Genomic DNA, 27977 nt, shown 5'->3' on the forward strand with positions numbered 1-27977 from the left:
TGATCCCGTGATTCCCCATGTGACCTCGCTTAGCCCTCGTCCCGTTCGTCCGTCTCTCTAAGTAGCCGTACTACTACTAATATAAGGCCCGTAACAATAGGAACTTAAAAAGCTTTAAAGTCAACAACGTTAAATTAAGAGCCTTACTTTATTAAGACCCAACTGTAATCGGCCGTTAGCCCATATTGAATTTGTTAATATTGAGGTTAACGACCCTTGGAGCTGACTCCTTAATTAGGCCTAGATCGTGGCTATGCACCGCAAAACAGCGTCAATATCGGGCGTTAATCTCTAGCAGACCCTATTTTATTTTATTTCGACAACTAGGTCTCTATATTATCTATTTCGTCTGGCCAAACCCGTTTTAGTTGCTGCAGTCTTTGAGTATGTGTGCGTAGCTGCTCTCATGCACACCTTCTCCTCTGCGGTTTCACTTTTGGCTGGGCTGTTACTGTATTCACCATTAATCGGCCGCTTACTCTTCGCGCGCCTCACCTACGAGTTTGTAGATCATTTGTATAGGTCGATGATAATCATACACCCCTAAATGATACGCATATACCCCCTAATTAATATACGTACACCTCCCTAAAATAAGCCTAGATCCTTCTACTTTAGGTTTAAAAATTGCGTGAATTTAGCCTTATAGCTAGTTCTATAAAATATAAATCACATTAATACTTCAACTCGTCGTGAGCTATCGGCATTTAAGTAAAATACCGCACACATTAGGCGCTGGCGTGGGCGTAGGCGCTAGTTATACCTGCCGAGGCAGTTTGCAGGAGTTAAGTAAAAGTAGCAGCACCTAAATTAGCTTGCGCAGTGCCTTTTGGGCCCCTACGTAATCTAATTAGTTAACTTAGAAGTAGGTAGTAAGAATAGTGGTGAAAATGGCGACGTGCTAAACTGAACGGGAATAATCTAAGCCTGTTTGGGTGGGGGTGTATGCGTATCATTTAGGGGTGTATAATTATTATCGACCTTTGTATAATCTGTTTTGATAAGCCAAATTAGGCCCTTGTTCAGTATTTTTAAGACTACTGATTAGAGTGATTGCTGTAGATAATGACTTTGCCTTGGTCGGGGCAACGGCTATTTCGAAAGGATTTGTGAGATCGGCGCAGGGTGTTCATGTGAGTCAATCCTAGTAAACATGAGAGGGACATATGCACGATAAAGAGGGTATTGCTAACAGAAATAAAGTGTCCTCTACATGTTTGACATATGACAGCAGCTAGGGGCTTCTTTCCACCGCCAGATGCAAAAAACGGGTATATCTTTTCCACTGTTAGCCTTTAGTTTAGCGGTACGAATGCGGTATTGTGGCTTTGAACATATAATGATCAATGAATCTTGTACTTATCTGGAAATGCTTCTTCCGCCCAATGCTTAGCAGCCATCTTGTCCTTAGCTAACTCTTATTTTAAACCGTCTAAAGTTACTTACGTGGAATACCCACTATGGTATGGAAACACCGTAATCTGGGATCTTCAGTAATACACTGTCAGGCCGTACGAATCAATGCGAGGACTGAAAATGACGGATGCTGCAATTGACCTATGTAAAACATTTATTTTGACCTCAGACGGAGGTGCAGGGTATCCAAATAACGCTTTCTACTCCATCTCCTGAGAACTAAGACTCTTGCGACTGTCTAGACCAACAACGCCGAATCCGCATTATACTCAAAAATAACCTTATCTTTATTGACTTAAACATAAGTCCCTCCCGTAAATCACGCCACGTCACCACCTTCCCCTCTTTACCTCCTTCAGAGTATGCACACCAGCTTGACAGCCTTCAGTCCTTCCGTTCTTATTACAACATGAATAATGAAATTGGTCAAGGGTATCGTCATTGCGTTCCAACCCGTACGCGGTAGAATTACTAGGTATAAGGTAGCCTAGGAAAACTGCATATCAGATAGTGGCTCCTGGGATGCGAACAAGGTCTTAATCCGACTTACCTGGGTGGTACATGCACCTCGAGCTGTTGAAGTCTTCACCACATTGTGCACAAGCAAAGTCATCCGGAGATGTTTTGCGCTTCCGGCCTATGATGTAAGAAGTAGAAGAACTTCCATAAACTTGCCGGTTACCCTGGGATAGGGATTGTGTGAGAGGAGGGCGGCGGAAGCTACCATGAGGAGACGGCGACGATGATTCTGAGAGCGCCCTTTTTATCTCATGCGATGATGAATAAGGCGTTGAGTGCTGTTTTTTCAACCTCTGAATATTCGTATTGGGTGTCTTGGAAGGAGAGGATGTATGTTCTTCTTTTACTGAATGCCCAGTGGGTCTCAGGGTTGATTGTGCGAATTCGGAATGATGCGCAAGGCACCGGACAGCTGCTCGAGAGAGCGCAGGCGAGGATTCGCACAGCTGGAGAAATAGGTCGCGGACTTGTATTAGGTCAGAGGATATTATAACATGACGAACTAATTCGGATGGCGGCACAGGTAACGCTGCTTGGGAGGACTCGAGAGAACCAGCTGTCCGTTGCGCAAGGCTTTGAATCGGAGTCTCTTTGGGTATATATCGTTTAGCAAGCTTAGCAGACTGGTTCTGCGGGTGTTTGATGTCGTAGATATGACGGTATAGTTCTTCCAAGCTACGATTTGACAATCTTGACAGGTCCAATTTATGCGTTTTCCCGCTGGCGTCCTTTCGAGCAAATGAACAATCGCCTCTGCGGATAATATCCTTCGCTCGTTTCTTATCCATGCTGCTTAAAGTTCCCCAATATGCCCCAATATATTGCTGCAACTGCTCGTTTCTAGATGGAGGCATTGTGGTTTCAGGAGCGGATGCCGATACATTCGTCTTCGTGGATCGAGGTATGGAGGAAGGACCAGGTAGGGAAGGCTCAGGACTAGAGTTGGTTAGGTCGACTATTCCTGATCCGCATTTTTCGAGCCGCGCCATGTTTGTGCCTCTCGGCGAGGCTCATGGCTGTGCGTGTTGTTGGGGGTTTATAGCAGGGTTCAGGGATTCGCGTGGAATTTTGTTACGCGAGTCAGGCTTCATAGGGCGACAAGAAAACGTTTGCAGGCTAGGACGGTTAGACCCTTAGAATACTCCATAAATCCTTTAGTCGCACTCGGAGCTGCTAAGCAAAGAAGATATCAAGGCTGTTATATAGACTGCGGCTGGGCATCCCGCATATGGCAAGATGGGGCTTTTCGTATTATTCAACAATTAATATAATTAGAAAATATTTCTGCCTTACGACCTCACATAAACTTGTCTAACCGGACACCTTACAACGCATGGACATGGAGGATAGAAGAACATGAATTCCATCACCATGACTAGGAATCCTAACCACGTTATTTCTTCTCAAACTCAAGGGCATCGTTGATAAGGAACAGTGTCTCGTTTCTAACCTGCAACACCTCGAAAATATACAATGACACATCCGCTATGAGCATAGCCACGCGCAGCCTTACAAGGTCTTTCAATTCCAACAACCTCCGCAACCTGAACCCCAAGAATTATTCCTCCTCTAGTTCCGCCGCAGATATCTTCTAAATTAGGTAAATATGTAGTTCCTCCGGTCGTCATGTCACAAACCTCATGCAACTTGCACGAGCTGTCTCTCGCTCATCTTCCTTACGTATATGAGCCTTTGCCGAAGGGAAAATGGACTAGGCTGCTACGACTTTTGCCCGGCAAGCACGGAGACCCGCTTCTATGCAGCTTGTTCGCGGTGGATTTTGAGAAATTTCCAGCATATCAAGCCATCTCTTACGTCTGGGGGGACCCTCAGAAGACCGTCGAAATTAAATGTGGAGGGCAAGCCGTACACATCACCATCAATCTCAATGGTGCCCTCCGACGCATCAGGCATACCTCTGATACCCTGGTCCTTTGGGCTGATGCCATCTGCATTGATCAAAACAACGTCTCCGAACGAGGGCACCAAGTCGACCTCATGGGCCTAATATTCCAACATGCAAATAGAGTCCTAGTCTAGCTTGGCGAAGACACCTATAATGATGTTGAAGATGCTTGCAACTTAATCCTCGAAACCAACAGACACTTTGAAACCGGATTAGCGGAGTATAGCAGCATTGATAGCATCCCTTTACTTCCTCCAGACAGTCTGCTTCTTCTTCCTCTGAGACACCAAGCTGTCAAACGCCTTTTCCTCAATTCGTGGTTCACGCGCGTCTGGGTGCTTCAAGAAGTTGGCTTAGCAGCAACAGCGGTAGTTGTTTACGGAAACTGTTTGATCAATTGGAGTGAGGCCGTTCAGTATGCGCTGATATATGATTACCGAACAGACCTAAATTCCAGTGATCTCAGCCTCAGGACAAGGACAGTTGCTAATGCATTCAAAATTATATGGTGTACCTATGGTAACGCTGGGGGATGGAAAGAAGAACTTTTCTTTCTTCACTTTTCAGCAGTCTCTAATGCTTTAAGAAGCAATTTCTGCGACGTGTTACAAATTGGAGCTACCTTTAAGGCATCCGACCTAAGAGACTATGTGTATGCATTCCTTGGACACCCTGCCGCCCAGGTTAAATGTAAAACTGGCGCCATCATGGACGCGGACTACACAATTGGAATCGAGGAGCTCTACTGGAAAGTAGCAAAAATACTGTTAGATAACTTGGATCTATCACTCCGCATTCTATCAGTAGCTGGGCACTTAAAGCGAAACGACCAAATCAGGTTTCCCTCATGGATCCCACAGTGGGATAAACTCTGCATTGTTACCAACTTTGAATATACTAAAGGCGATTACGACGCTACTTTAAGCTCGGAAACCACTTCTCACTATATCGCCCAGCGAAGTCACCGCATCGTTGAGGGCAAAATACAGGAAGCCCATCTCCGAACTCGCGGCTTGGTTGTGGATTCGGTAGAGGTCTTCTCCAAAGTCATGCGGCACAAGGGTTTCTTCCGGAAATCTGGAGCTACGATACAAGGAAGCACGACTAACCTAGTCGAGTCCGTTTGGTTAGATACCAACGCCAACCGGAGCGGAATTTCACCTTATCCTAACGAATGGCAGGCTTTTAGTCTCACTCTTGTAGCAGGGAAAGGCTGGGATGAAGGCTTAGCTGAGAAAGACCTTGCAGCTCACAATGCAGATTTTCGATTGTATTGCCTCGCAAGATGTAGTCCTGGTTTCAATAATTTAAACAATTCAGTGCACGAAGCTGGAAAGGCCACCACATTGGGGGATGCAGATCGATTTCTCCGACTGGCAAGGACATTTTGTAATAACCGGAAATTCTTCACTACAGCCAAAGGTCGCTATGGCCTTAGTCCATATACGATACAGAAAGGCGACATTTGCTGCGTGCTTTTTGGAGCCGAAATACCTTTCATCTTGAGGCCGACTAACACCAAGTCGCATTACAGACTTGTCGGTGGGTGTTATATTCACGGTACAGTCAAAACTCTTTATAACGATGCGGGTCGTACGGCCGACCGTATCGTAATACCAATGGTATTGTTATACATAGAGTCACGTGTTAGGTTAATAAGCAGGAAAAGGAGGCTGATGCGTGGCTAGGCATCCCAAAAGGGCGTAGGGCGTCTACTTCACGGGCCAAGTAGGACCCCTCCCATACAAAATCTCTACTGGTTATAACGATTTTGGTAGAGAAAACTTAACGATATTGTGAATAGTCAGTATATCGTAATATCACACCAAAAATATTTTGATTAAGGGGTGTAGATCGTAATATAGAGTATATCGTTGTAATCAAATATCGTACTAAAGAGTTTCGACTGTATTATGCGAGGCGAGGCGATTCGTTGGTGGAAGGATGGTCTTCTAATAGAGCAGGATATTATTTTGGTGTGAAACTCTAGTAGTGAATAGAGGGAAAGAAGGCCGAGGAAGAAGAAAAGGAATTTAAGAAGGTTATGTCATTTAGACGTTGCTAATTCCATTCTTGGACTTCGAACGACCATATATACTGCGAAAATCCACATTTGATAGGAAGTTTCGGCACCAAGCCGCTTCAAAGAGGCGATGCGGTGAGACCAGTTCTGTATCTCCACTTGTGGACCTCAAAATTTTCAAGATGGTCCATAACGGATGGAAGGCGCATTGATATCGTAAGCTAATATAGTTTGGCTGTGCTAGGATTGCACGGTCTGCATGAACTCGCTTTCCTACATTAGGAGTTTGGGAAATGGTGATTGCTCTGCATACCTTGTTCTAGCTAAAGTAAGCAGTGTGATATGAGAGGTGGTCTGGATAGAGTTGGTTGCGCTAGGGATTGGACGTTCCAGGTCATGTCGATTTCCAAGCTCAACCCCCCATCCTCGAAACAACTACTATTTTGCTACCCCCCACCACCTATTATCTTCCTACCGAGACCGCCCGCGTTGTGTGTCTCTGGCTGGTTGTCAGCAATGGCGTTTATGCGTCATCTGCTTGCTGAGAGAAAAGGGGGAAAGCGGGGAAGCTTGGATCCTTTTGTCGGTGAGCACTCGGCGTCACGCTGAACTGGAATGACATCGAAGTGCATACAACAGGGTTGGATGGGAGCGATTGGCGTGATATTTGGACACGACTCCGAATCTTTCCTATCACAAGCGGGCCAGGGTATCGCCCCACATATCGAACGTCTTTTGACTTCTGGAAGACTCCGTTTGGGTATGGGGAGATGATGATGCATGTCACTCGGAGATCTCCGTTGGCGTCTGGGTTCCGCCAGCCAGCCAGGCAAGAAATAGGAACGGCACACCAAGGGGGCCAGGAACCAGCCTAGCGTGTTTCACAGCGCCCAGCTCTCCAAAATATTTCCCAGGCTCTCTGTTAATTATCGACCCTTTCTGCTGCCAATTAGGGGGAAAGACGTTCGCAAAATGGCAAGATGATTTGGCGCGCACTCGGTACTTGAGGATGACTTGCTGGACAAGGTGCTGGTTGCACAGGCAAGCCAATGGCTTGTGAGCCTTAAGAGTTTCAGGAAGGAGAGAAGTGTTCTCAGCCTTGCCTCAACTTTGGGTTGAAGTCTTCAGACGCGGCCGGGGCGGCGAACCGTCCACACTAGGTATTTACCTTCTCTCTGCCCTTCTAGAATATTTCTCTTTCCCATCTCGCCGCGTGTACGCCAGGGGGTGCAAAAGCTGTCTTATGTATATTTTTGAGAGCATTTTTATTCTCACTGCCTTTTGTCGCTCATTCTGCGTGCTTCAAATCACTCATTTCAATCGTGCGCTACGTTGCGGTAAGACCTGCATAATCTGGATTGCTCGTTCTGCCCTGCAGCAATCCTCCGCAATTTCGATCAGCCTCGGAAGCCTCGCTTGTCGTGCATCTATTATATTCCTTTATCGTTCGTCTCTATTGGTTCAATTGATCGCGGACGAGGGATCCAGGATAGGAGACATAGGCGATTTCGGCCTTCCATCTTGGATTCTAGAAACCACGCATATGACTTCGGAGGTTGTCGGCCTCTTTTCCATCGTACCATAATAGACACTCCCGATTACTACGCTTGGCGATGGAGGAATGGCAAGACTACCCAGAGGAGGATCGACACCATGTTGAGGCTTTGCTCAACAAATATTCTCTACAGACAATAGAGCACATGTTTCTCGAGGCCACAAAGTCTCGTTCGTCTTCACTTTCCATCCCTTCTCGCTTCTGCTGACTCATTTTGCAGGTCGCAATTCCGTCGCTTCCTTTTCAACCACATCCGGCTCATCAGTCTTCACGCACCGCCTATCCATTGGCTCAAGCCTCTATTCTTCTTCTAGCAGCGATTTTAATCCTTCACTATCATCGTCAGCATCGTCTCGTAGCCGTACTGCACAGCGAGCCGTTCATTATCCCCTCGGCTTGGATCCTAACCGTCCTGTGCCGCCATCTGCGCGACGCACACCATATGAATTTACTGCCTCCGTCGAACAAGCTTTCTCCGAAAATTCTCCTCTCAGTCAGGTTGATAATGACTGTCATGAAGCCGGCCAGTCCTCTATTCATTCGAACGAGCGAGTCCTTTTCTGTACATTCTGTGCTGAACAGAACGTCAACAAGACGTTCGGGACGAAGTCGGATTGGAAGAAACATGAAACAAGGATTCACGAGACTGGACAGGAATGGCCGTGTCCAACGCCGAACTGTTGTCTAGTCTTCGACCGCGACGCAGATTTTAGTCGGCATCATCAGCGCTCTCATCCTGGTCGGCCTCTTCCCCCTCTAAGTGACGTCAAGGTTCAGCTGTTGCCGAAGGGGGTCTTTGGGTGTGGCTTTGACAATTGCAAGACTTTGCTGTCTTCCTGGAACGATCGCTGTGATCACGTTGCAAAGCATATGAAGGACGGTATGAAAAGGACACAGTGGCGCTATACGAACGTAATTCGAAATTTAATTCGTCAGGACAGTATTCGCGATGACTGGAAATTCCTATTTGTTACTTTTCGCGAACAGTTGAAGAAAGACGGATCTCAGCTTTGTTGGCACCCGCACAACACTAGAATCCTCAGACAAAAACTGGAATGCAGTGATTTTCGACCTAATCGTGACGACTTCTTGATGACGACACTGAAGCTAGGTTTAGATTTACCACCACCATCGGTTCCAGGCTCTTCTGAACAAGCTGTCGCATTGCCCGACGGTTTTGTAACGCCGAGCTTTGACTCAGTTCAGAATATCGATACGTTGTCTCCGGAGCAATTCAGGGTTATCCTTAGAGGTGGACCTTCAAATCAGCACTCTCGTTTCCGGCTTGACATTCCAAAATCTCCACTCGAACATCCTCCCGAACAACTTCTACAGTCTCCACTTCCATCCCAAGGAATCACAGAAGGCCAAGAACCCTCATATGATCACACGATCGGGTTCAATTCCTCTCAAGATCGCATCAGTTTCATGGATGTAGTCGATACTGTTCCTGAATTAAGTCTATCTATGGAGTCGATGGACCGGATGTCTTCGTGTTTAGATTCTCCAATCCCTCATGACTCTACATACTACCCAGCATTTGTTGATCCCGGGAGGCCTACCAACCCGCTCATTGGACCTTTCCCGAACTACTTTGATTCAGCGCCGACAATCCAGGACTCTCCATTCTCTGCTCGTCCCTCCCCTGGACAGATCATAAAGAAGTCTCTAAGGAGGGCGAAAAGCAATTTCACCCTCAGACGATCACAGCAGCTCGATCCTGCAACTGGGACAAACCACCCAGATCTTCCTGCGGAATATGAGGTTCCTCGTTCCACCGCTGGGCCGTCTCGATCGTATCCCCATAATCGGCAAGATCTCATAATTGATCCTGTCCAGCAATTCAATTACCAAAACTAAAAATTACGAATGAGGAAAAGAACGCTTCTCCATGAGTAGACGACACCTAGGCTCTTAGGAGGGTGCCTGTTACCAGCATTATTTAAAACGATGTTGTGGGCTCTTCGGCAGAGATGCAATGGCCCCGCAAGATTGTTATTCAGATTCTGTCCTGGCGTTCTACTTCGTACAAACTCTCATCCAGTGGCATTTACCGGGGTTTGGTCTCTACCTCGACATCTGCTACTCTAATAGCCCTATTTTCTTAGTTTTTACTAAGACTTCTACATGCATTTCACGAAAGACATATTTATTGATACCCAGGATTACAGTCTTAATAAGTTTATTTGCTATTTTTTTTATTTCGGTATGTTTGATTGTGCATATAGCGGGAACTAGGCCATGACTAGGAAGGATCATATATGGGCATTACAATGAGTGCAAGAGTTTCTCTTCTCGCTCAAGAGCGAATTTTGTATTGTTATAGAAGGCTTGCACCATCACACCATCACAAAATATCATCGGGGATTGCTGGTCAACTACCGGCGCTTATATATATTGTTGAATGAGAATCTATGAAGGATTAAATTATTCGTATTCTTGTCAGCTGGCTAGATACTATCATCGTGTATAAAACGGCTTGCATTATGCTTTATAAATACATGGTTGTTTACTTATTATATAGAGTGTCCCCAAGAGTGTCACACTCAAGGTCGCATTCGATTTTGATCAGATTCCGCGTGGCAGCATCCTAGTCAGAATTCTGCGAGTTGACTGAAAAGGGATTTTGAACACTTGCTCGGCAGCGGTAAAACGCAGTGCGATCAATGGGTTACTGGATTTTTCTTAAAATGGTAAATCTCGGGGTGTTTGGTAGGGCTATGTTGAAAAAGCAAGGCACAAAACACTGAGCTGCTCCAAGGAAATACCCAACAGCTCGTTGCTGGCGTTGTGGTTGAGAAGCCATTGCGAGCCGCTCTGCAGCCAAACCTTGCCACCGATTGTTGGGCAAGGTAGCTTCTTCTATGCGGCCGGTTTAGACAGCTCCATTTCACCTTTCCGAACAGCATGTACCCTTGAAAATTTCACAACTGTATGTTTGAAGTCAAAAATAGAACCGCATCGCATATCGACGAGCAGAGCCAAAAAATTACCTCTTTAGATTTTTTGCCTTCCTCAGCTGGACTAACTTACTAACAGATCCGATGCGCCACAAGCGCTCAGTAATCGCCTGGGCATCCGAAAGGAGTACTCCTCACGCACGCACTGACAGGATGTAGCCAATGGCCAATTACTCGGTGCAAAAAGGTACGAGCTGGTTATTTGATGAGTAAACTCTGGGCGATCATGGTATGAATACCTATATCAGTCAGATACCTAGTGTTCCCGGCCAGGACGACTGAAAGACAGCGGGTGTGTGCAGCAGAAAATAAAGGATGTGGGGAATATCGCGCGTACTACTCTTCTCACAATACCTCTTCGCTATAACTCGAGCGACTCCCACTTATGATTATGTGTAAGTTTGCCACAAAATAGAAGCGATAGAGGAATTTTTCTGCTAATAATCATAGTATCGTCGGAGGTGGTACGGCGGGGTTAACAATAGCAGCTCGCCTCACAGAAGATCCCGAGGTCTCAGTCATAGTTCTCGAAGCCGGAAATGACCACTCAAACGACACCAACGTGCTCTCACCTGGTCTTTGTACTATTATGTATGGAGATCCAGAGTATGATTGGAATTATAGTACCGTGCCACAGGTATGTTCTAGTTTTGTGTACAAAATGTCAACAAAATATGCGACTTCCGAAAATTGCTAATGACTTAACAAGGTTTTTGCAAATGGTCAAGTCGTTGCCCACCCTCGTGGGAAACAACTGGGAGGGTCCAGTGCTATTAATCTCATGTTCTGGACCCATGCCTCCCGACGAGATATTGATAACTGGGGGAGTTTAGGAAATACGAATTGGTCGTGGGATGCCCTTCAACCTTATTACAAACGATCTGAAGAGTACATTGTGCCTTCCAAAAGAACCGAAAATGATCTCCAGACCGAGTATGTTGTTCCTGGTATCCATGGAATGAAAGGCCCTATCATAAACACCTTCCCGGACATCTACGGACCGCTGGATGAAGCATGGCCGCGCACTTATGAGAAACTCGGTCTTGCTGTACAATCAGATCCACGAGATGGGCTTGCATTGGGGGGCTACACCAATCTAATTAGTATGAATCCGAAGGGGAGGTCACGTAGCTATGCAGCAACGGCTTACTATCTGCCCGCATCGAAGCGCCCGAATCTGAAAGTCATTACAGGAGCTCTTGTTGAGAAATTTCTGCTGAAAAGGAGCTCTCGTGAAAATAGAGTGACCGCGATAGGGGCGCAGTATATAAAAACCACAACATCCTTCAAGGTTCAGGCCAAACGGGAAGTGGTTCTTTCCGCGGGCTCAATTGGCTCACCTCATATACTGGAGCTCTCGGGAATTGGCAATTCGGATTTGCTCTCCAAGTATGGTATCAACGTGGCAATTAGCAATGAAAATGTTGGAGAGAATCTACAGGATCATATTTACGTTCCAATTGGGTAAGTCAATCCAGTTCTCCATAGCTTCAGTGAGTCAGTTCTAATAGGTGTAAAGCTATGAGGTTACCCCTGGGGTTCCCACTCTAGACGACTTTAAAAACCCCACATACTTTAATAATGCTTACGAAGAATACATTACAAATGCAACCGGACCTTTGGCGACGACTGGTGCCAGCTCTGGGCTTCTTTCATGCCCGCAAATAGGTTGCACACACCTAGCTCCAGGAGAAGAGATTGGCGACCACATCAGTCCAGGCTTAGCAGAGCCAGTGATGTATAGAAACGTATTAGTTTTAATACGTTTGAAACGTTTCAGCTGTGCGGGTTCATATTAAACTAAACAAGGTTTAGTTTAAGATGTTTCAAGACCGTTTTATAAGTTTAGCTAATATTACGGAGTAAATACGAGTATCGTTACATGGTTGCTGGGTTAATAAGTTGTTAGCGACTCAGTCAATCGAGGCACGGATACGGCAAGAGGGACGCGTAAGCCTGTACGATTGGATTGTCTATAAACGAGGATCCAAAGCTAGAGAAAGGAAAGGAGAAGAATAGCAGCGCCGCTTAAAGTTTTATACGGTCCTTGAATCACGTGAGCTCATATAACTCTGCGTCTACTATAACGTCTACTATAATCTGCCGTTTTCCACCAGTGCCGTAATATAAGTGCCGTATTGTGTACGGGACACATAACGGTGCCGGAGCGTGTCTCCTGCCATATTCTGCCGTGTTTTACCATATTCTGCTAGGTTCTGCCAAGTTCTGCCAATGGGGCAGGTGGAATACGGTAGAGGTCGAGACGGTAGAAACAGGTGGGCATGTGCGAGGTGTTATGGGGTGGTCCCGTAACAGCTAACGAAAAGTTTTTCCCCTCTAAACCTTCTATCTTAGTACCCTTTTACCTCTACCATGGCTTCTTAAGACGATACCTCTACAGTTTTAGACTTTACGGAGTATACACAAGATAAAGACGATAACTCCTACCTAGCATCCTAAGCTAGCACTACTGATAGCGACGAAATCCTCCGCCAAAAGAAGCCAAAGGTAAATGAAGAGCTATGGTCTTATACTCGTAAAGCAAAGGGTTCTGAGGAGGTAAGGAATAAGCATTACCAGCAGATATACTATTGTAAGTATTGCGCTAGCTATAAGGGCTCTCCGAATGCTAAAAGATTCCGTACACACCTTTTTAAAACCTATGATACACGCGTTAGTTCTACGCCTCTAGGTCTAATAAAGATAGCTTTTATTAATATAATTGCGGATATCCTTAGCGAGTAAAGGACTTTATAAGAGAAGCAGAACCTAATTAAAGAAAAGACCCTCTAAGCAGCTATCAAAGTACCTAAATTTAAAGAAGCCTGCGTACGGCTTATTACCGTACAAAACCTACCTTGCTCACTACTCGATTGGCCTAAATTTTGGGCTGTTATTCTATTAGTCAATTATATGGCTAAAGAGACTCTCAAATTTGCGCGACAAGACGTCCCAAAGCTCATTGAATTAACCTATATCCTCCACCGCGAAGAGCTTATTAAAAAGCTTAAGAACTCCCTCTCCTTAATACACTTTTTAATTGATATGTGGACATCGCCAGCAAAGATAGGGTTCTAAGTAATTGTGGTGCATTGGGTAGATGCAGAGACTCGCTGTATAGAGACTGCCTTGTTATTACTCAAAGAATTTAAGGGAGCTTATAGTGGTGAGGAGTAGGTAGAGGTCTTTCTTTAGGTTATAAGAGAGGTTAGTCTATAAGATTAACTCGGCTTCTTTACGTTAGATAATTATGGCTTAAATAACCTTATGCTACGCCATATTGCAGAGGAGATTAAAGACTTTAACCCGGTTCTTTGTTAAATACGTTACTTTGGCCATAATCTTAATTATATCGCCTAAGCCTTTCTTTTCAGATCTATGGTAAAGTAAGGAGAGGGACAGAAGGATAAGGATAAGGCAATTGATATAGCTATTTAGGACATTACTAAACTCTAAGATAAGCTTTAACGTTAAGGATTATAAAGTAAAGAAGATATTACTAAAGAGTTTTGTAAGCATGGTAGCCTTAGTAAACTCTATAACTGTAACGCCTTTTCTTGCTCTTCTTCTAGTCGATTTTAAGCTCTCCTTATAGTAGTTAGCTGAGTAATTTCTATAGATAATGACACGCGGTGGAACTCCTGGCTAGATGAGGTTACTGTCGCTTTATAGAAGTGTAAGGAATTTATATCCTGGACGGAAGATCACTAGTAGGAGCTTAGTAATGACGCTCTAATAAGAGACGATTGGTAAGAGCTTAAAGATATTAAAGAAATCCTCTAACCTCTTAAGACGTATATAAAGAATACAGAAGGGCATACCGCTACGCTTTATATGACTTTTAATAACATAGAATTTCTTATCCGCCACTTCACCTAAATATGAGAGAAATTTAAGGGTAACGCTTAAATAACTGCAAGGTTGATAGCAGCTTGGTATAAATTTAATAAGTACTATAAGCTTACTAATGATACGCCCGTTTATATGGCAGCAGCTCTTCTTTACCCTTAACTACGTGAAGCCTACCTTAAGAAAGTATGGTTAACAAGGGAGCAGCAGAAGTGGATTAAGCCTACTATTACTAAGGTTCGAAACCTATGGAGGGACTATTTTAAGCCAGAGAGTGTATAATTAGTAGATCTCGACTTAATCAAAGACCTAGCCGCACGATTTCTTGCTAAGATAACTATTTCAACGGCAGCAAGCAATAAATTTGATAACTTTATTAAGGTATATCTCTAATAAGCGCTTATTACTCTAGCTAACACCTATAGGGCGTATAAATCCCTATTGGTGAGTAATTACCTCTTAACTAGTGGCTAGAGCCTGTACGGCAACTAATCTACCCTAACCTTACCCGAATGGCTGTTACTATCTTTAGTATCCCCCTAATGTCGGCTGGCCTAGAACGAGTGTTCTTAGGCGCTAAATATACAATTGTACCAGAGAGAGTAAGGCTTGGAGCGAAGATGTTGGAGATGGTAGAGTTATTAAAGAGCTGGGTCCGTATTATAAAGACAACAGGCAGGGCACCATTAAGTGGCGTATTTACAAATAGCTGCTTTATGGATAAGGCTTTAAAGGTATTAGAAGGGGAAGGCGATAGCGATAAGGTAATTATCACGGTTTAAAGCTATTTGTTACAGCGCTGGTAGAAAATGGTGGATTATGGTAGACGTTATAGTAGACGCAGAGTCACGTAAGCTTACGTGACTTGAGGACCGCATAAAACTTCGAGCAGCGCTGCTATTCTTCTCCTTTTCTTTCTCTAGCTTTGGATCCTCGTTTATAGACAATCCAATCGTACAGGCTTGCGCGTCCCTCTTGCCGTGCTCATGCCTCGATTAACCGAGTCGCTAATACTATTGCCCTGGAAACCTGTTGCCCTGGAAACCGGCCGCCCCTAGCTACCCTTTATTCTGTATATAGACCTGAAACGTATTAAAAGTCTGATATGAAACGGGCTGTTTTGTTTTAATAAACTTAAACATGTATTAGTTTCGGTTTCAGGTGTTTCTATATAACACTGAGCAGAGCAATACAAACTTCTTACCAAATATTTCCAGACTGAAGCTGTCACACAAGAGCTGACGGTAACCGGCGGTATGAGCCCGCAGTATGTCAATGACACTATCAAACTATTCACAACGACTACTGTCGACCTGAATCGAAGTTCCTTACTACCATCGTAATACTGTCTGACGACCTAGATCGTCTATACGAACTATGTCTCAGTTGTCTCGTATCTTGAGCTCGTATGTCTTATCGAACGTCTCATTACCTGTTTCTCTTAACTATGACCTACTACATGACGACGTCGTCGTTATTGTATTTGGGACCTACCTAATGTATATAAGAGAGCTTCTAGAGCCCTCTTTAATAAAACAGAGTTCTCATTTCTAATCGTCCGTTTAACAGTTATAAGCCTAGGCCGTCTACTACATCATCTTTAATTCCAAAGCCTTTATTCCCATTAATTTTAATTATTATCTTAATTGTAGATAACTACCTATAATAACTTCTCAACAAGAAATCCCTCCCATTATTATATCATCCGTTATCCTTATAAGCCTAAATAATTAGGATAAATGGATTAAGGTTATTAAGTTAAAAGCGAATAATAATCGTCTCTAGAAGTATATTAACCTATTAATACCTAAGACTGATCTGCTATAGCTTAAAGAACCTATTTATGCCTTATCTAAAGATGCTAATAGCTAGGGGAAGATGAAGCTCGCGGACCTAGATAAGAAGGAGAAGGAGGAGCTCTATATGCTTAAAGCCGACTATAGGGATAATATAAAGCTATATAGAAAACAGCTATTAGCTCTTAATACGTTGCGTAGCTATATCCTAAGCTCTATCTTATATACCTACCTTATCTATATATTTAAATGCACCACTACCTATAACGTCTTAGTATCTATTAAGAAGAGAATTACTCCGACTAACTACGCCTAAAAGCTTTAAATAGCTACTCAATATATAAGGCTTAAGAAGGTGCCTTAGAACTAAAACTTTAAGATCTAGTTATAAGAGTAAAAGAAGGTATATATAGAGTGCAAGAAGCAAGCTCTACCTAAGGTAGATAGTAATTATTTAGTAAAAGACTTCGTATATATAGTTAAATTAATTATACTAAGCTAGTTAGAATATTGGAAGAATAAGCTTAATAAGCGTAAGTAGGAGAAAAAGACGCTTCCTACCTTCTTTAAACTAGTTAAAATATACTAAAACCACCGTTATATAGACCTCGCCTAGAAGGGCAAAACCCTATAAGGAAGATCCTTTAGAGTTACCTTTAAAGATAAGTTACTAAATTTAAAGCCTAAATTAAAGCCTTAATTGTTAGTAGATAAGTAGAAGAAGGAAAGGCAACTGCCGCTAGAGTACCTATATGGAAAGCGTTACTACTTTAACAAATGCTAGTATATTATAGAGTTAATTCCTTACCTATTATGGTTTAAACTAAGTAACAAAATTCAGAAGAAGGTAGATAAGAAGATTACTAATATAACGCCCGAAATTAAGGCTTATATTAAGCAAATTAAAAAGGATAATTAAGCTAATAAGAAGGACGATTAAGCTAATAAAAAGCCAAAGGAAGGTAGTAATTAGAGCTTATAAGGGCCTACTAGAAACTTTATAGTTTATTATATAGGATCTAATAATATAACTTCTAATTATAAGCTTTGTAATAGTATAATTCTTAACTTAGAAACTAGCCTATATATCTTTAACAATAGAGCTAGGTTTATTAGCGATATTAAGCCTATAATAGAACGCGTAGGCTATAGTATAGCTATAGTCACAATTAATAACCTAAAAGGGAAGAGATAGATATAGCTCTTAGGAGCAGCCTTTATACTAGGCTTCTATACTAACTTAGTATATCTTAATAAGCTTAATAATAAGGGAGTCTACTAGAATAATAAAGAGAACACTCTCTTCTATAGCGACAACAAGACGTACGCCTACTGTGGCCGCCACTATAGTTAAAACACCATTAAATATAATAAGCCAAAAAGTAACTTACCTAAGGCTTTATTTGCGACTCAATTAAAGCCAATAAAGTATTTATTAAAGCCTCTACTAAATTAGGCAGAAGGCTATATATAGTACTAGTAAATAGGCTATATAGAAAAAGATGTAATTAAGTAACTGTAACGTGGCCCGCCTCTACGTCGCCATACGGCCAAAAAGACTAAGAGTGCTTGCGAACTTGTCGCAAGCGCGGCGGGACCTAATATATATACTCTTACAATTGCCCTCTCCTCTGCGCGCTCGTCCCCGAGCGCGCGCAGGGATTCCTCTATGCACCCATTCCGGGCCACAGGGATTAAACGCCAAGAGTATCACTATATTAGTTAGTCCCCAGTAACGTAAGCGATCGGACTTAGCCGACCCGCCTTATCGCATAGATGTATATTAGACTATACTAGAGCGAAGTAACCGATAGGGATCGAACCCATAATACTTGGCCCCAGTAAGTTCGCAAGCACAATTGTAACGTGGCCCGCCTCCACGTCGCCATACGGCTAAAAAGACTGAGAGTGCTTGCGAACTTGTCGCAAGCGCGGCGGGACCTAATATATATACTCTTATAGTAACTACCTTAGTTAATAACGGGCGCGATTATAAAAGGCCTAATAATAGTAGAATATAAATTATATGGAGTAAGTAAAGCTTATAAGGTGGTATCTAGAAGACCTCTAACTTAGTCACTAGTTCCTTTCTATAGAATCTACCTTAATTTAATACCTGGAATAGTTGTATTTAATAGTAATAAGTATACGGTATACTTCCTTAATAACGCAACGCGAATAAATAAGGTAGAGATAATGGCTAAGAAGTTGTCCCTTACCTAAATTGTTATTAAATATTACAATATTATTAAACGACAATATGGCTTTAAGGTAGCTATTATCTATATAAATAGAGAAATATCTCTTATAGGCAAATTTAAGGAATGGGCAGCTAAATAAGGAATTAGTATTAAAAGATTAGTACCTAATACTTAATCACAGAACGGTCCAGCGGAATAATCTAGGGGGGTAATTATATAGAAGGCTTGGTGTATAAGAATTAAGGCTTATCTATTAAAGGAGCTATATCCTAAAGTCTATAAAGCAGCTACCTATCTACTTAATTAAACGCCTAGTAAAAGACTTGGGTAGTAGATACCTTTTAAAAGAATCTAGTTAGCTATGGGTATATTACCACTAAAACTATATATAGGCCACCTATAAGTCTACGGCTGTAGGGCCTACCCTCTTAAGTATAATATTTTACGCCTAAATAAGCTCGCGTTAAGGGCCTATATAGGATATCTAGTAGGATATAATTTAACGAATATATTCCAAATCTACATTCCTAGTTAAAAGAAGGTTATAAGAACCAGAGACGTAAAGTTTAATAAGCGGTTACTTTATAATAACTTATAGCCAGATTTAGCGAATATACTCTAAGTTAAAACTAACTAAATATTAGAAATTATTAATGTCTATTAAATATAGGATCTTTAAGATAAATTAGAATTGTTATCTAATAAAAGCGATAAGACTTAAGACGAGATTTAAGTTAATACTAAAGGGAGATAATAGGTAGAATCTAGTAGAAATAAGGAAGAGCCTAATATTAAAAGTAGTAAGTAACAAGATTTAAGCTCCAAAAATAACTTAGCTTTAGGGCTTCCTACCCTAAATAAGATACTAGAACCTAACTTACTGGAGCCTCTACTACCATCCTTAAATACCTTAGTAAAAAAGCCGCATTATATCCTAGTTCCGACTAATAAAGCTAAGCTAAAAAAGAAGATTAATAGCAATATAGGAGAGCAAAATATAGTTAAAGGAAAGAGACTTAAAGGACAATTAAAGATCTATATAGGCTTTCTTGCTAATATCACTAACCAGAGCCTTCTAGCTTAAAAATTAGCCTTTAATATAGGGCTTATATTTCACAAAAAGCTATACCGTAATTAGCTCCCACCGCCGCCTAGGAATTAAAAGGAGCTTTAAAGATATTAATATAAGGAAGAATTCGCGGCTGCTGCTTAGAAGAAGTATATAGACCTTTAAAATTGAGGAACGTTTTAAGTCGTTAACGAGATAATCTATATTAAAACCGTACCTATTATCTAGGTATTTATATATAAAACTAATATTAACGGATATCTAACGAGATTTAAAGCTTATCTTTACGTATAAGGTAATCTGCAAGAGTTAGTTTATAAGAACACCTATACCGCAACTTTAGCAGTAAGATCGTTTAGAGCCTTAATAGCTATTATTGTAATATTTAACCTAGACTGCTAGTAAGGCAACGCTATTAATATATTTGTAAATAGTATAATTAACGAGGTTGTATACGTCAAGTATTTAGATAAATTTTTAGTTAAGGGTAAGTGCCTACTTCTCCAAAGAGCGCTTTACGGATTAAGGCGATTACCTCTGCTATAGCACGGTAACTTAACAACAACGCTAAAAAAAGGAAGGCTTAAAGCTAGTAGCGGAGGAACCTTACCTATATCACAATAATTGGCTAATAGTCTTCTTCTATATTAACAATATTATAGCTATATTTAGGAAGAAAGATCTACTTAAGCTTTAAACCTTTAAGGAGCACCTTATAAGAAAGTATAAGATAAAGAACCTAGGTAACCTTACCTGGTTCTTAAATTTTTAAATTATCCGTAATAGAAAGAATAGGAAGCTCTAGCTTAGCTAGGATTCCTATATTAATAAAATTATAATAAGCTTTAAAGTTAAAGATTATCGCAAAATATATATACTAATAGGTATTAAGGAACTTAAGCCTAATCTAGAGCAAGCCTCTAAGTAGGATACCTACGCCTATTAGAGGAAAGTTGGATCTATACTTTATATAGCTAATATTACTTATCTAGATATAGTAAAAACAGTAAGTAAGCTATTAGAATTCTTATAAAATCCGTTACTAATTTACGACGCAGCTGCTATAAGGGCAATTGCCTACCTTAATTAAACTAAAACTCTTATAATTAAGTACTTAAAGGAGAATATAATAAACCAGATCTTTATAAGGGCTAGTAATATATTATTTAGCGATAACCTAGTAAGTAGAAAGAGTATAGAAGGTTATTATCGGTATACTCGCTTTATTAACGTGCACGAATATCACTTATAGTGGTACGTATGCGGTATTGAAGTTAGTAGTTAATTGTTGTCTAGAAGAAAGGGGTTGCTCTAAGGTTAGATAGTTAGTCTTACTTTATAGTCCTATAACTACGTCACGTAATTAATATTCCAACACTAGAGCAACTCTAAAAAGAAGGCTAATCTACACTCCAAAGTTAAGTCTTCTAGACTACTCGTAATATATACGCGATAGTGACTTTCTGCCGAATTCTACCGTATTACCGAATTCTGCCAAATTCTGCCGAACCTAACTTCTGCTAACCAATTAGGATTTTCCATCCCCGGGATAGAAAATCGCTATTAGCTTGCTTAGTACTAGCGCCAACACTAAACCAAAGTTAAATCCGTTCGCTTAACCCACCCTACAGCTCGTAATTCAACTTAATTCGTGTTAATAAGCTATAATAGTGCCGTATAGGGCTTACCCTTTATTATAGCGTCCGTAGAGTTAGTATCTCCATTAATCTACTTAACTTTAGTAATCTATCTTCGTTTATAAGCTTAGCAAAGGCATATTATATTAATTATTAAGCGTTTCTCTTACGTAGTTCCTAGTTGGATAAGATAGTTATATAAAGACTTTAAATTAGTATAGAGAATAAGTAGTAAGTTAACCTATAAGACCTTATCTAGCGTGGATTTAATTACAGCGCCTATGTTGAAACTATATGCTATGCCGTATAACTCTAAGGCTAATACACTCCTAGTAACTCTTTTACACTTAATTAAGGACTAGTAGACAATATTTACCTTATTTAAGGCGTCTGCTAGTATAAGTACGTAGCCGATTTGCGAAGATAAGTCCTTATTATTAGTAAAGGAAGCGTCTGTAAATACTAGGAGTTATAAGGTATTAACGTCTAGCTTAATAAACTTTAGGCCTCTATTTACGTTCTTAATCTACTAGCTTAATTGCTTATTAAGACTCTTTATATTATCTTTAACTAGGTTAATTACCTAGGTAGTAAAGGATAGGTTAAATAAGGCCTTTAGCTGACAGACTAAGGCAATATAGGCTCCTCTAGCGCGTTAAGCGATATACTAGTCCTTTAGCATAAGTAGGCCACGCGTAACTCCTCTAAAGCTAGTGCTGTCTACTAGCGTAGTATTAACCACACTAAGGTTCTTACACTAGCGCTTTTACGTTAGCGTAATACTTCTATCTTATATTAATTAAATAAGTCCTTTGTTAAACTTAATTAGTATATTAGCGGTTAATTGCTCTCGCTCTTTAGCCATAAATTTAGCCTTATATAGTTCGCTTTATTCAGCCTCTATAAAGGTATTATCTGCGAGGAATAGTATATTATTAGTTTATAAGCCGACAATTCTAAAAGGCTTGTCGCTGTAGAGCAAGTAAGGGTTATACGTGGACTAGTCTATTCGCAGCTAATTAACATAGTATAAATAGTAGGTTTTAAACCAGTAGTTTCCAGCTTTAGGTACTCCGTAAAGTGGCTTTATAACCTTTAAAACGGAGTCTATATTAATTCCTAATTATTTATTTAGCTTATGTGGTAGTCGTATATAGAACTTGCGGTTTAGGTTTATAGTAGACTAGACATAGGCTTATGAGATGTCTTGGAGGTAGAGTTATATCTATAGTAGCATAGCAGCGATATAGAGAATCAGCCGCTAGCTAACTTGTTAAATTATTAGTGACTAAGTAAGGACCAGCTCTTTCTCTAAGTCATTATAGGCCTATATAACGAGTCGTAATTTCTTAAAGGCTTTATTAGTTCCCTTATTCTTAATCTTATTAATAAACTATAAATTAAAGAGTCTGACCCCCTTTGGTATATCGTGTAATTTAATAATCTTAAAGACGCCTTTCTTAAGTAGGCCTATGACCTCCTTTTGTTATAAAGCGCTAAATTAGGTGTTACTATCGTTCTATAAGTAAATAGTAGTGCCAGCCGTATCTACGGTATCATCGTCCTGTAAGTAAATAGCGATATCTATAATATCCGCAATATCCGCAATATCACTCGTAAAAGTGTCTATATCTATCGTAGCATCTATAACAGTTGTGTCTGCAACAGCTATAAGCAATAGGTATTTACGGGGGCGACCTCTACCTTACTTTAGCGGTAGCTATAGTTTAGCCTTAGGTAACGATTAAGGTTTAGCTAGTAAAGGTACTAGTTTATCTAATTTAGCAGACTTTTATGGTTCGACTAGGTCTTATAGGTCTAGTAGGTAAGGTTTTACAACTATAGAGCGGAAGGTCATAGGCCTATTTAGTAGCTTTACGGTATAGGTCTTACTGTTAACGGTAAGTAGTATATATAGTCCGTCCCAATAACTACTTTAGCTAGTATTGCCTTCTCTCTAGACTAAGACAGGCGAACTAGGTAGAAGGCCATAAATAGCGTTAGTTTGTGGTCTATTTTATATATTAAGAGCGTTAGCAATCTATTATTCAGCTTATAGCTTCTAGATTTCCACCATTGCTTTCTTAATAGCCGCAGCTCGTTATATAACTAAAGGTAATAGTGCGTCCAATTTAACCATTTAGGGGTAGGCTCCAAAGACTAGAAGTGTAGGGACTAGGCCTTTTGGGCCGGCCGTGTCATTAATAGCTTTAAAGGCCATTTATAGGGCCATCTCCTTACTAATTTCAGGGATTTCAGTCGTAATAATTTAGTAGGCTTATTATAGCGGGCCGTGGTAGCGTTCTACCATTCTAATGGAATTATATAATTCGACTAGAACCAACTTTATAGTTGCTCCTATAGTAGCTATATAGTGCTTAAACTCCTTACTAACAAAGTTCTTCTTAGCGTCTATAGTAATTAAGTTTAGTAGTCCTAAATAGCTGTCAATCTAGCATATTTAAAGAATATCCTAAGTATACTTGGCGCTAATATCTCGTAGCTATCTACTAGCTTAAAATTAAGTTGCTTCGTCGACTATATATAGTAGGGGGGAGCCGCTAATATATATAATGTTAACGATAATATTATAATTAAAATTAACGTCGTCTTATAAGGTAAAGTAAAATCTACCTAGGGGTCTACTAAACTTCTAGCAGTGGTGGTAGAGTCTAGTTAGTTCTTCAATAGCAGATCTGTTAGTGTTATAGCCGTAGCCAGCCTTATTAAGAAGCTTTTACAGTCTATTAACTAACGGGTAACCAAATTAACAGTATAGACGTCGTAGTTCTACGTCAGTTAAGTAGTAAGGGTTTATATTAAAAGACTTAACTAAATAAGACTGTAGGGAGAAGCTCTATAGGAGAAATAGGTGGCCAAATTATCTAACTACTAGCACCTTTTTAGTGCGAGTAATAATGACGTCTTTTAGGTTATTGTATTTAATATAGAGTTTATCTATATCTGCTAAGCAAAGTAGGAAAGGAGTATCTGCTTTAATAATATAGAATTATACCTTGCCTATAGGGCTGTTAACGTCTATAGTTTTAATAAACGTAGAGGCTCCAATCCCAAATTAGATAGTTACTTAGCCCTTAGTTAAGATATTAAGACTTACGGACTTATCTACGGCCTATAGAGCTTAGAATTAACTATAGCCAGCTATAGACTTATATAAAGCACCCGTATTAATTATAATTCCCATAAAGACCGTCAAGGTGTATCGTGACGCTGTGGCTGTAGCCGTACTATAGGCAAATGGGTCGGTCTCCGTGTAAGGTTCCGTAGTAGACTCCGTAGTAAGTTCTAAAGCTGTAAGCAGGTGTGTACAAGCCTTACTAGCTAGCTCTACGCTTATAGAGGTTGCTTCCTCCGTAGTAAGTATTCTAAAAGTAGTAATATAGGTAGAACTATCGTTAGGTTCTCCAGCATCGCTCCTAGAGTCGTCAGCGTCTTATATATAGGCTTTAAAGTCTAAATCATTATCTTTATCTCTTTCGCAAGCAGCAACGTATTACTTAAAGTGGTTGTTAAAGTTGCCCTTATTGCGGCCCTTAATATTAATAAAGCGTCTTTTATAGTCATCTCTAGACCAATTACGCTCCTCCTTTATATATTTCCATAAACGGCAGTCCTCCTTCTTGCAGATATAGCACTTGGCCTTTAGTCTACCATTAGTTCTATAAGAGCAATTACTACTATAGCAATTAGTGTTTCGGTCTCGACTTTAGTCATTCTAATAGTAGCGTCAATCTATAAAAAAGGCTTAGTAAGACGGTCTCATTAAGGCCTATAAGGGGTGTTCTTTTTCCTATATAATAATAGAGGATTATAGTTTACTAATTAACTAAGAGAGGTCTTCTAAGGGGTTAGAGACAGTAATACGGCATACTAGTACTCCCTGGCAAGCAGTAACTAACTTATTTATAAGAATGCGGTTTATACGGAAGTCTAGGTATAGTCTATAACGTTGCTTTAGCAGTTTATTTATAAGCAGTTAGAAGTTCTAATAGATTAACTTATTAGGGTTCTCGTCCATAACTTCTTAAAGGGTTATACTATTCTACTCTATAAGGTTCTTACGGTAGTATTCTAGCCCTTTAAAAAACTGTCGCATATAGTTATAGGCTTTAGTAAAAGGTCTTAACTTAAGGTTACTATTATAGTAGTGGTCCTAAGTAAGCCCTTTTAGTATACTAGGGAATGCTACTATATAGCCTTCTAGTGGCAAGCCAGATCTCTTGTAGATATTATAGAAGATAGTTAACTTAAAGTTAAAGCTATTACTAACTCCATTATACTTTTAGTTATCTATGTAGATCTTTATAATTATAGCCACCTCTTTACTATATCTAGGTCCTTGTCTAGGTCCTTACTCCACACTAGGCATAGCTAGTTTAGGTAGTATATATATGTGTAGCTGCTACGGTTGCTGCGGCTGCTATAGCTGCTATAGTTGCTGTTCTCTTAGCCATAGCAGTTAGTTAATAAGAGCATAGATTTAGTTATAATTGGAGGATTAAGGACTAGGAGGAGTAGTAGGGGTAGTAGGGGCAGCGACCGGAGTAGCTAGTGGTATAGTAATTGGAGTAGCTGGCGGTATAGCGATTGGAGTAGCTAGTAGTACAGCGAGCTTATTTAGGGTCGTATTAAGTCGGTCTTACAGAGCCACAGTAATCATTGGCTTAATATTATTAAGGGCTAGACCAATCTCTTCGTCTATCCATTTGTGAAACTCTTCTTTATTAGTAATATCCGTTAGTACCTTGCCAAGGGAGTATCTCTTATCTTGCTTAATAATATATACTCCTCTCTTAACTAGGTATTTACGGATTCCCATTTTAGTATTAGATCGTACTTATATAAAGATCTCTAGTATAAAGTCCTTAAAGTCTTCCTAAAACACTATCCACAATAAAGAGTCTGTAAGGTTGGATTGTGTGTATAGGTACATCTTAGTCTCCATATACTCCGCTAGATTGTTATCTATAGCCGTCTCTAAGTCGATTCCGTTGCCGTATTTAGCAATTCTTTCCTTCTAGTCAATTTCTATATTGTTATATTTTCGTGTATATTTAGTTTAAGGTTAAGTAGAGGTTCTAGAGGTTTAAGTTTAAGGTTAAGGTTTAAGGTTAGGGTTAAGGTTGAGGTTAAGGTTGAGGTTAAGGGTTATATTGAGGCCAGGGGTGTAGTTAAGGTTAAGGTTAAGGGTGTAAAGGTATATACGTATCCTATTAACAAATTTACAGTTCTTAGACACTATAGACAATTCTTAGCAGAGATATGGTCCTCTAGGCGATTTAACGCGTTAATAGTTAAGTTAATACGTGGTTTTAAGCTTTAAGGGTCCTCTAGGCGATCTAGCGTATTAGCGAGCTAATACGTGGTCTTAAGCTTTAAGGATAACGTAGCTCTCTCTAAGTAAAGATATGGTTCTCTAGGCAATCTAATACATTAGCAGTTAAGCTAATACGTAGTTTTAAGCTTTAAGGGTAATATAGTTTTCTCCTTTAACTAAAATAGGGCGATAGCTCTGCGATCTAACGCGTTAGTAGTTAAGCTAATATGTGGTTTTAAGCTTTGCTATTACGTATTTCCTAATCTATACGTCTACTGATTAGTATCGGTATACTTGCTTTATCAACGTGCACAAATATCACTTATAGTAGTACGTATGCGGTGTTGAAGTTAGTAGTTAATTGTTGTCTAGAAGAAAGGGGTTGCTCTAAGGTTAGACAGTTAGTCTCGCTTCATAGTCCCGTGACTACATCACGTGATTAATGTTCCGACAGTTATTTATTTACCTTATTTAGAGGGCTAATTAACTAGCAATTTATAAAGTAGAAGTTAGTAATAAAATTAAGCATAAAAGCAGAGCTCCTAGCCCTATTACATACAGCTACTAAGTTAATTTAGTAGTAGCGATTCTTTAAAGAAATTGGATTTAACCCTAATAAGAAGCAAATAATATATTGTAATAACCTGTAAATAATTTAACTACTTACTAAAAGCAACATAGAGCTTAATACTAAGCTTTAATACGTTAATATCTATTACTACTAGCTCCGCTAGGAAGTTTATAAAGAAAGCATTAATATTAAATAGGTACCTACTATAGATATAATAGCAAACGGCCTAATAAAGGCTCTGCCTTATTAAAAGCATAAGATATTTATTTAGTAATTAAACCTCGTTAATATTAAGGATCTAATTTAATTTAATTTAAATAATATTTAGGTAAGGTAAATATATAGAGGATTTCCTTTAACTTAACACCAAATTGCTATTATAACTTTTTAGTATTTTCTACAGCAGCCTAAAAGGCTCTATATAGCTGGGGGGGTGTATTAACCTGAATCGAAGTTCCTTACTACTATTGTAATACTGTTTGACGACCTAGATCGTCTATACGAACTATGTCTTAGTTGTCTCGTATCTTAAGCTCGTATGTCTTATTAAACGTCTCATTACCTATTTCTCTTAACTATGACCTACTACATGACGACGTCGTCGTCATTGTATTTGGGACCTACCTGATGTATATAAGAGAGCTTCTAGAGCCCTCTTTAATAAAACAGAGTTCTCATTCCTGATCGTCCGTTCAACAACTACCGACGGAAACTTCTTTACCATGCTCGGCGTGCTGGAGCACCCTTTCTCCCGAGGTTCCGTACATATCCAATCCACCGATCCAGCGACATATCCGCAAATTGATCCGCGGTATCTATCACACCCGTTCGATCTCAAGGTCCTCAGCAAAATTGCACTGCATCTCCAGGAGGTCGCAAAAACCGCGCCCTTGAGCAATCTCCTCAAAGGAAATGGGACAGTCTACCAGCCGGGTTATTTCAAGCTAAACGACAGCAATGTAGACGATTGGGTGAGGCAGTACCTTCAAAGCGAGTATCATCCAGCGGGCACCTGTTCAATGATGCCGCGGGATATGGGAGGGGTTGTGGATGCAAAATTTAAAGTATACGGTGCGGAGAATTTAAGGGTGATTGAGTGTCTTTCCTTTACTTCCGAGAGGCAATTTGCAGACGCTG

The 27977-nt window shown here is 40.4% G+C and overlaps 5 protein-coding genes across 5 annotated transcripts; 4 read left to right on the plus strand and 1 right to left on the minus strand.

The window, feature by feature from the left end:
• Positions 1 to 1524: 1524 nt before the first annotated feature.
• On the minus strand, positions 1525 to 2973 carry K441DRAFT_697861 (uncharacterized protein). Its single transcript, XM_067653013.1, has 2 exons — positions 1967 to 2973; positions 1525 to 1903 (listed from the first exon to the last, which is right to left on the minus strand). The coding sequence occupies exons 1-2, from the start codon at positions 2922 to 2924 to the stop codon at positions 1746 to 1748; spliced, it is 1116 nt and encodes a 371-aa protein (XP_067501958.1). The 5' UTR covers positions 2925 to 2973; the 3' UTR covers positions 1525 to 1745.
• A 1289-nt stretch (positions 2974 to 4262) lies between these two features.
• Positions 4263 to 5907, plus strand: K441DRAFT_182571 (uncharacterized protein). Its single transcript, XM_067640388.1, has 2 exons — positions 4263 to 5463; positions 5530 to 5907. The coding sequence occupies exons 1-2, from the start codon at positions 4549 to 4551 to the stop codon at positions 5605 to 5607; spliced, it is 993 nt and encodes a 330-aa protein (XP_067501959.1). The 5' UTR covers positions 4263 to 4548; the 3' UTR covers positions 5608 to 5907.
• Positions 5908 to 7477: 1570 nt separating this feature from the next.
• K441DRAFT_570707 (uncharacterized protein) lies at positions 7478 to 9279 on the plus strand (the record flags this gene model as incomplete). Its single annotated transcript, XM_067643937.1, has 2 exons — positions 7478 to 7589; positions 7640 to 9279. The coding sequence occupies 2 exons, from the start codon at positions 7478 to 7480 to the stop codon at positions 9277 to 9279; spliced, it is 1752 nt and encodes a 583-aa protein (XP_067501960.1).
• A 1542-nt stretch (positions 9280 to 10821) lies between these two features.
• Positions 10822 to 15571, plus strand: K441DRAFT_570403 (GMC oxidoreductase; the record flags this gene model as incomplete). Its single annotated transcript, XM_067643916.1, has 4 exons — positions 10822 to 11016; positions 11089 to 11843; positions 11899 to 12112; positions 15416 to 15571. Coding segments are annotated over 4 exons (1320 nt in total), but the record flags the coding sequence as incomplete, so codon positions are not given.
• Positions 15572 to 27254: 11683 nt separating this feature from the next.
• On the plus strand, positions 27255 to 27977 carry K441DRAFT_663108 (uncharacterized protein). The gene is made up of 3 exons (XM_067649146.1): positions 27255 to 27402; positions 27465 to 27762; positions 27824 to 27977. The coding sequence occupies exons 2-3, from the start codon at positions 27563 to 27565 to the stop codon at positions 27861 to 27863; spliced, it is 240 nt and encodes a 79-aa protein (XP_067501962.1). The 5' UTR covers positions 27255 to 27402; positions 27465 to 27562; the 3' UTR covers positions 27864 to 27977.

This window comes from Cenococcum geophilum (assembly GCF_001692895.1).
Source record: "Cenococcum geophilum 1.58 unplaced genomic scaffold K441scaffold_32, whole genome shotgun sequence".
Taxonomy (NCBI): domain Eukaryota; kingdom Fungi; phylum Ascomycota; class Dothideomycetes; order Gloniales; family Gloniaceae; genus Cenococcum; species Cenococcum geophilum.

Coding starts and splice junctions, on each gene's coding strand:
- K441DRAFT_697861 (XM_067653013.1), bottom strand. CDS start 2,924: ATGGCGCGGCTCGAAAAATGCGGATCAGGAATAGTCGACCTAACCAAC. Junction 1,904..1,966: donor GAGGTGCATGTACCACCCAG/GTAAGTCGGATT, acceptor CAGTTTTCCTAG/GCTACCTTATACCTAGTAAT.
- K441DRAFT_182571 (XM_067640388.1), top strand. CDS start 4,549: ATGGACGCGGACTACACAATTGGAATCGAGGAGCTCTACTGGAAAGTA. Junction 5,464..5,529: donor ACCGTATCGTAATACCAATG/GTATTGTTATAC, acceptor ATGCGTGGCTAG/GCATCCCAAAAGGGCGTAGG.
- K441DRAFT_663108 (XM_067649146.1), top strand. CDS start 27,563: ATGCTCGGCGTGCTGGAGCACCCTTTCTCCCGAGGTTCCGTACATATC. Junction 27,763..27,823: donor CTCAAAGGAAATGGGACAGT/CTACCAGCCGGG, acceptor GTGAGGCAGTAC/CTTCAAAGCGAGTATCATCC.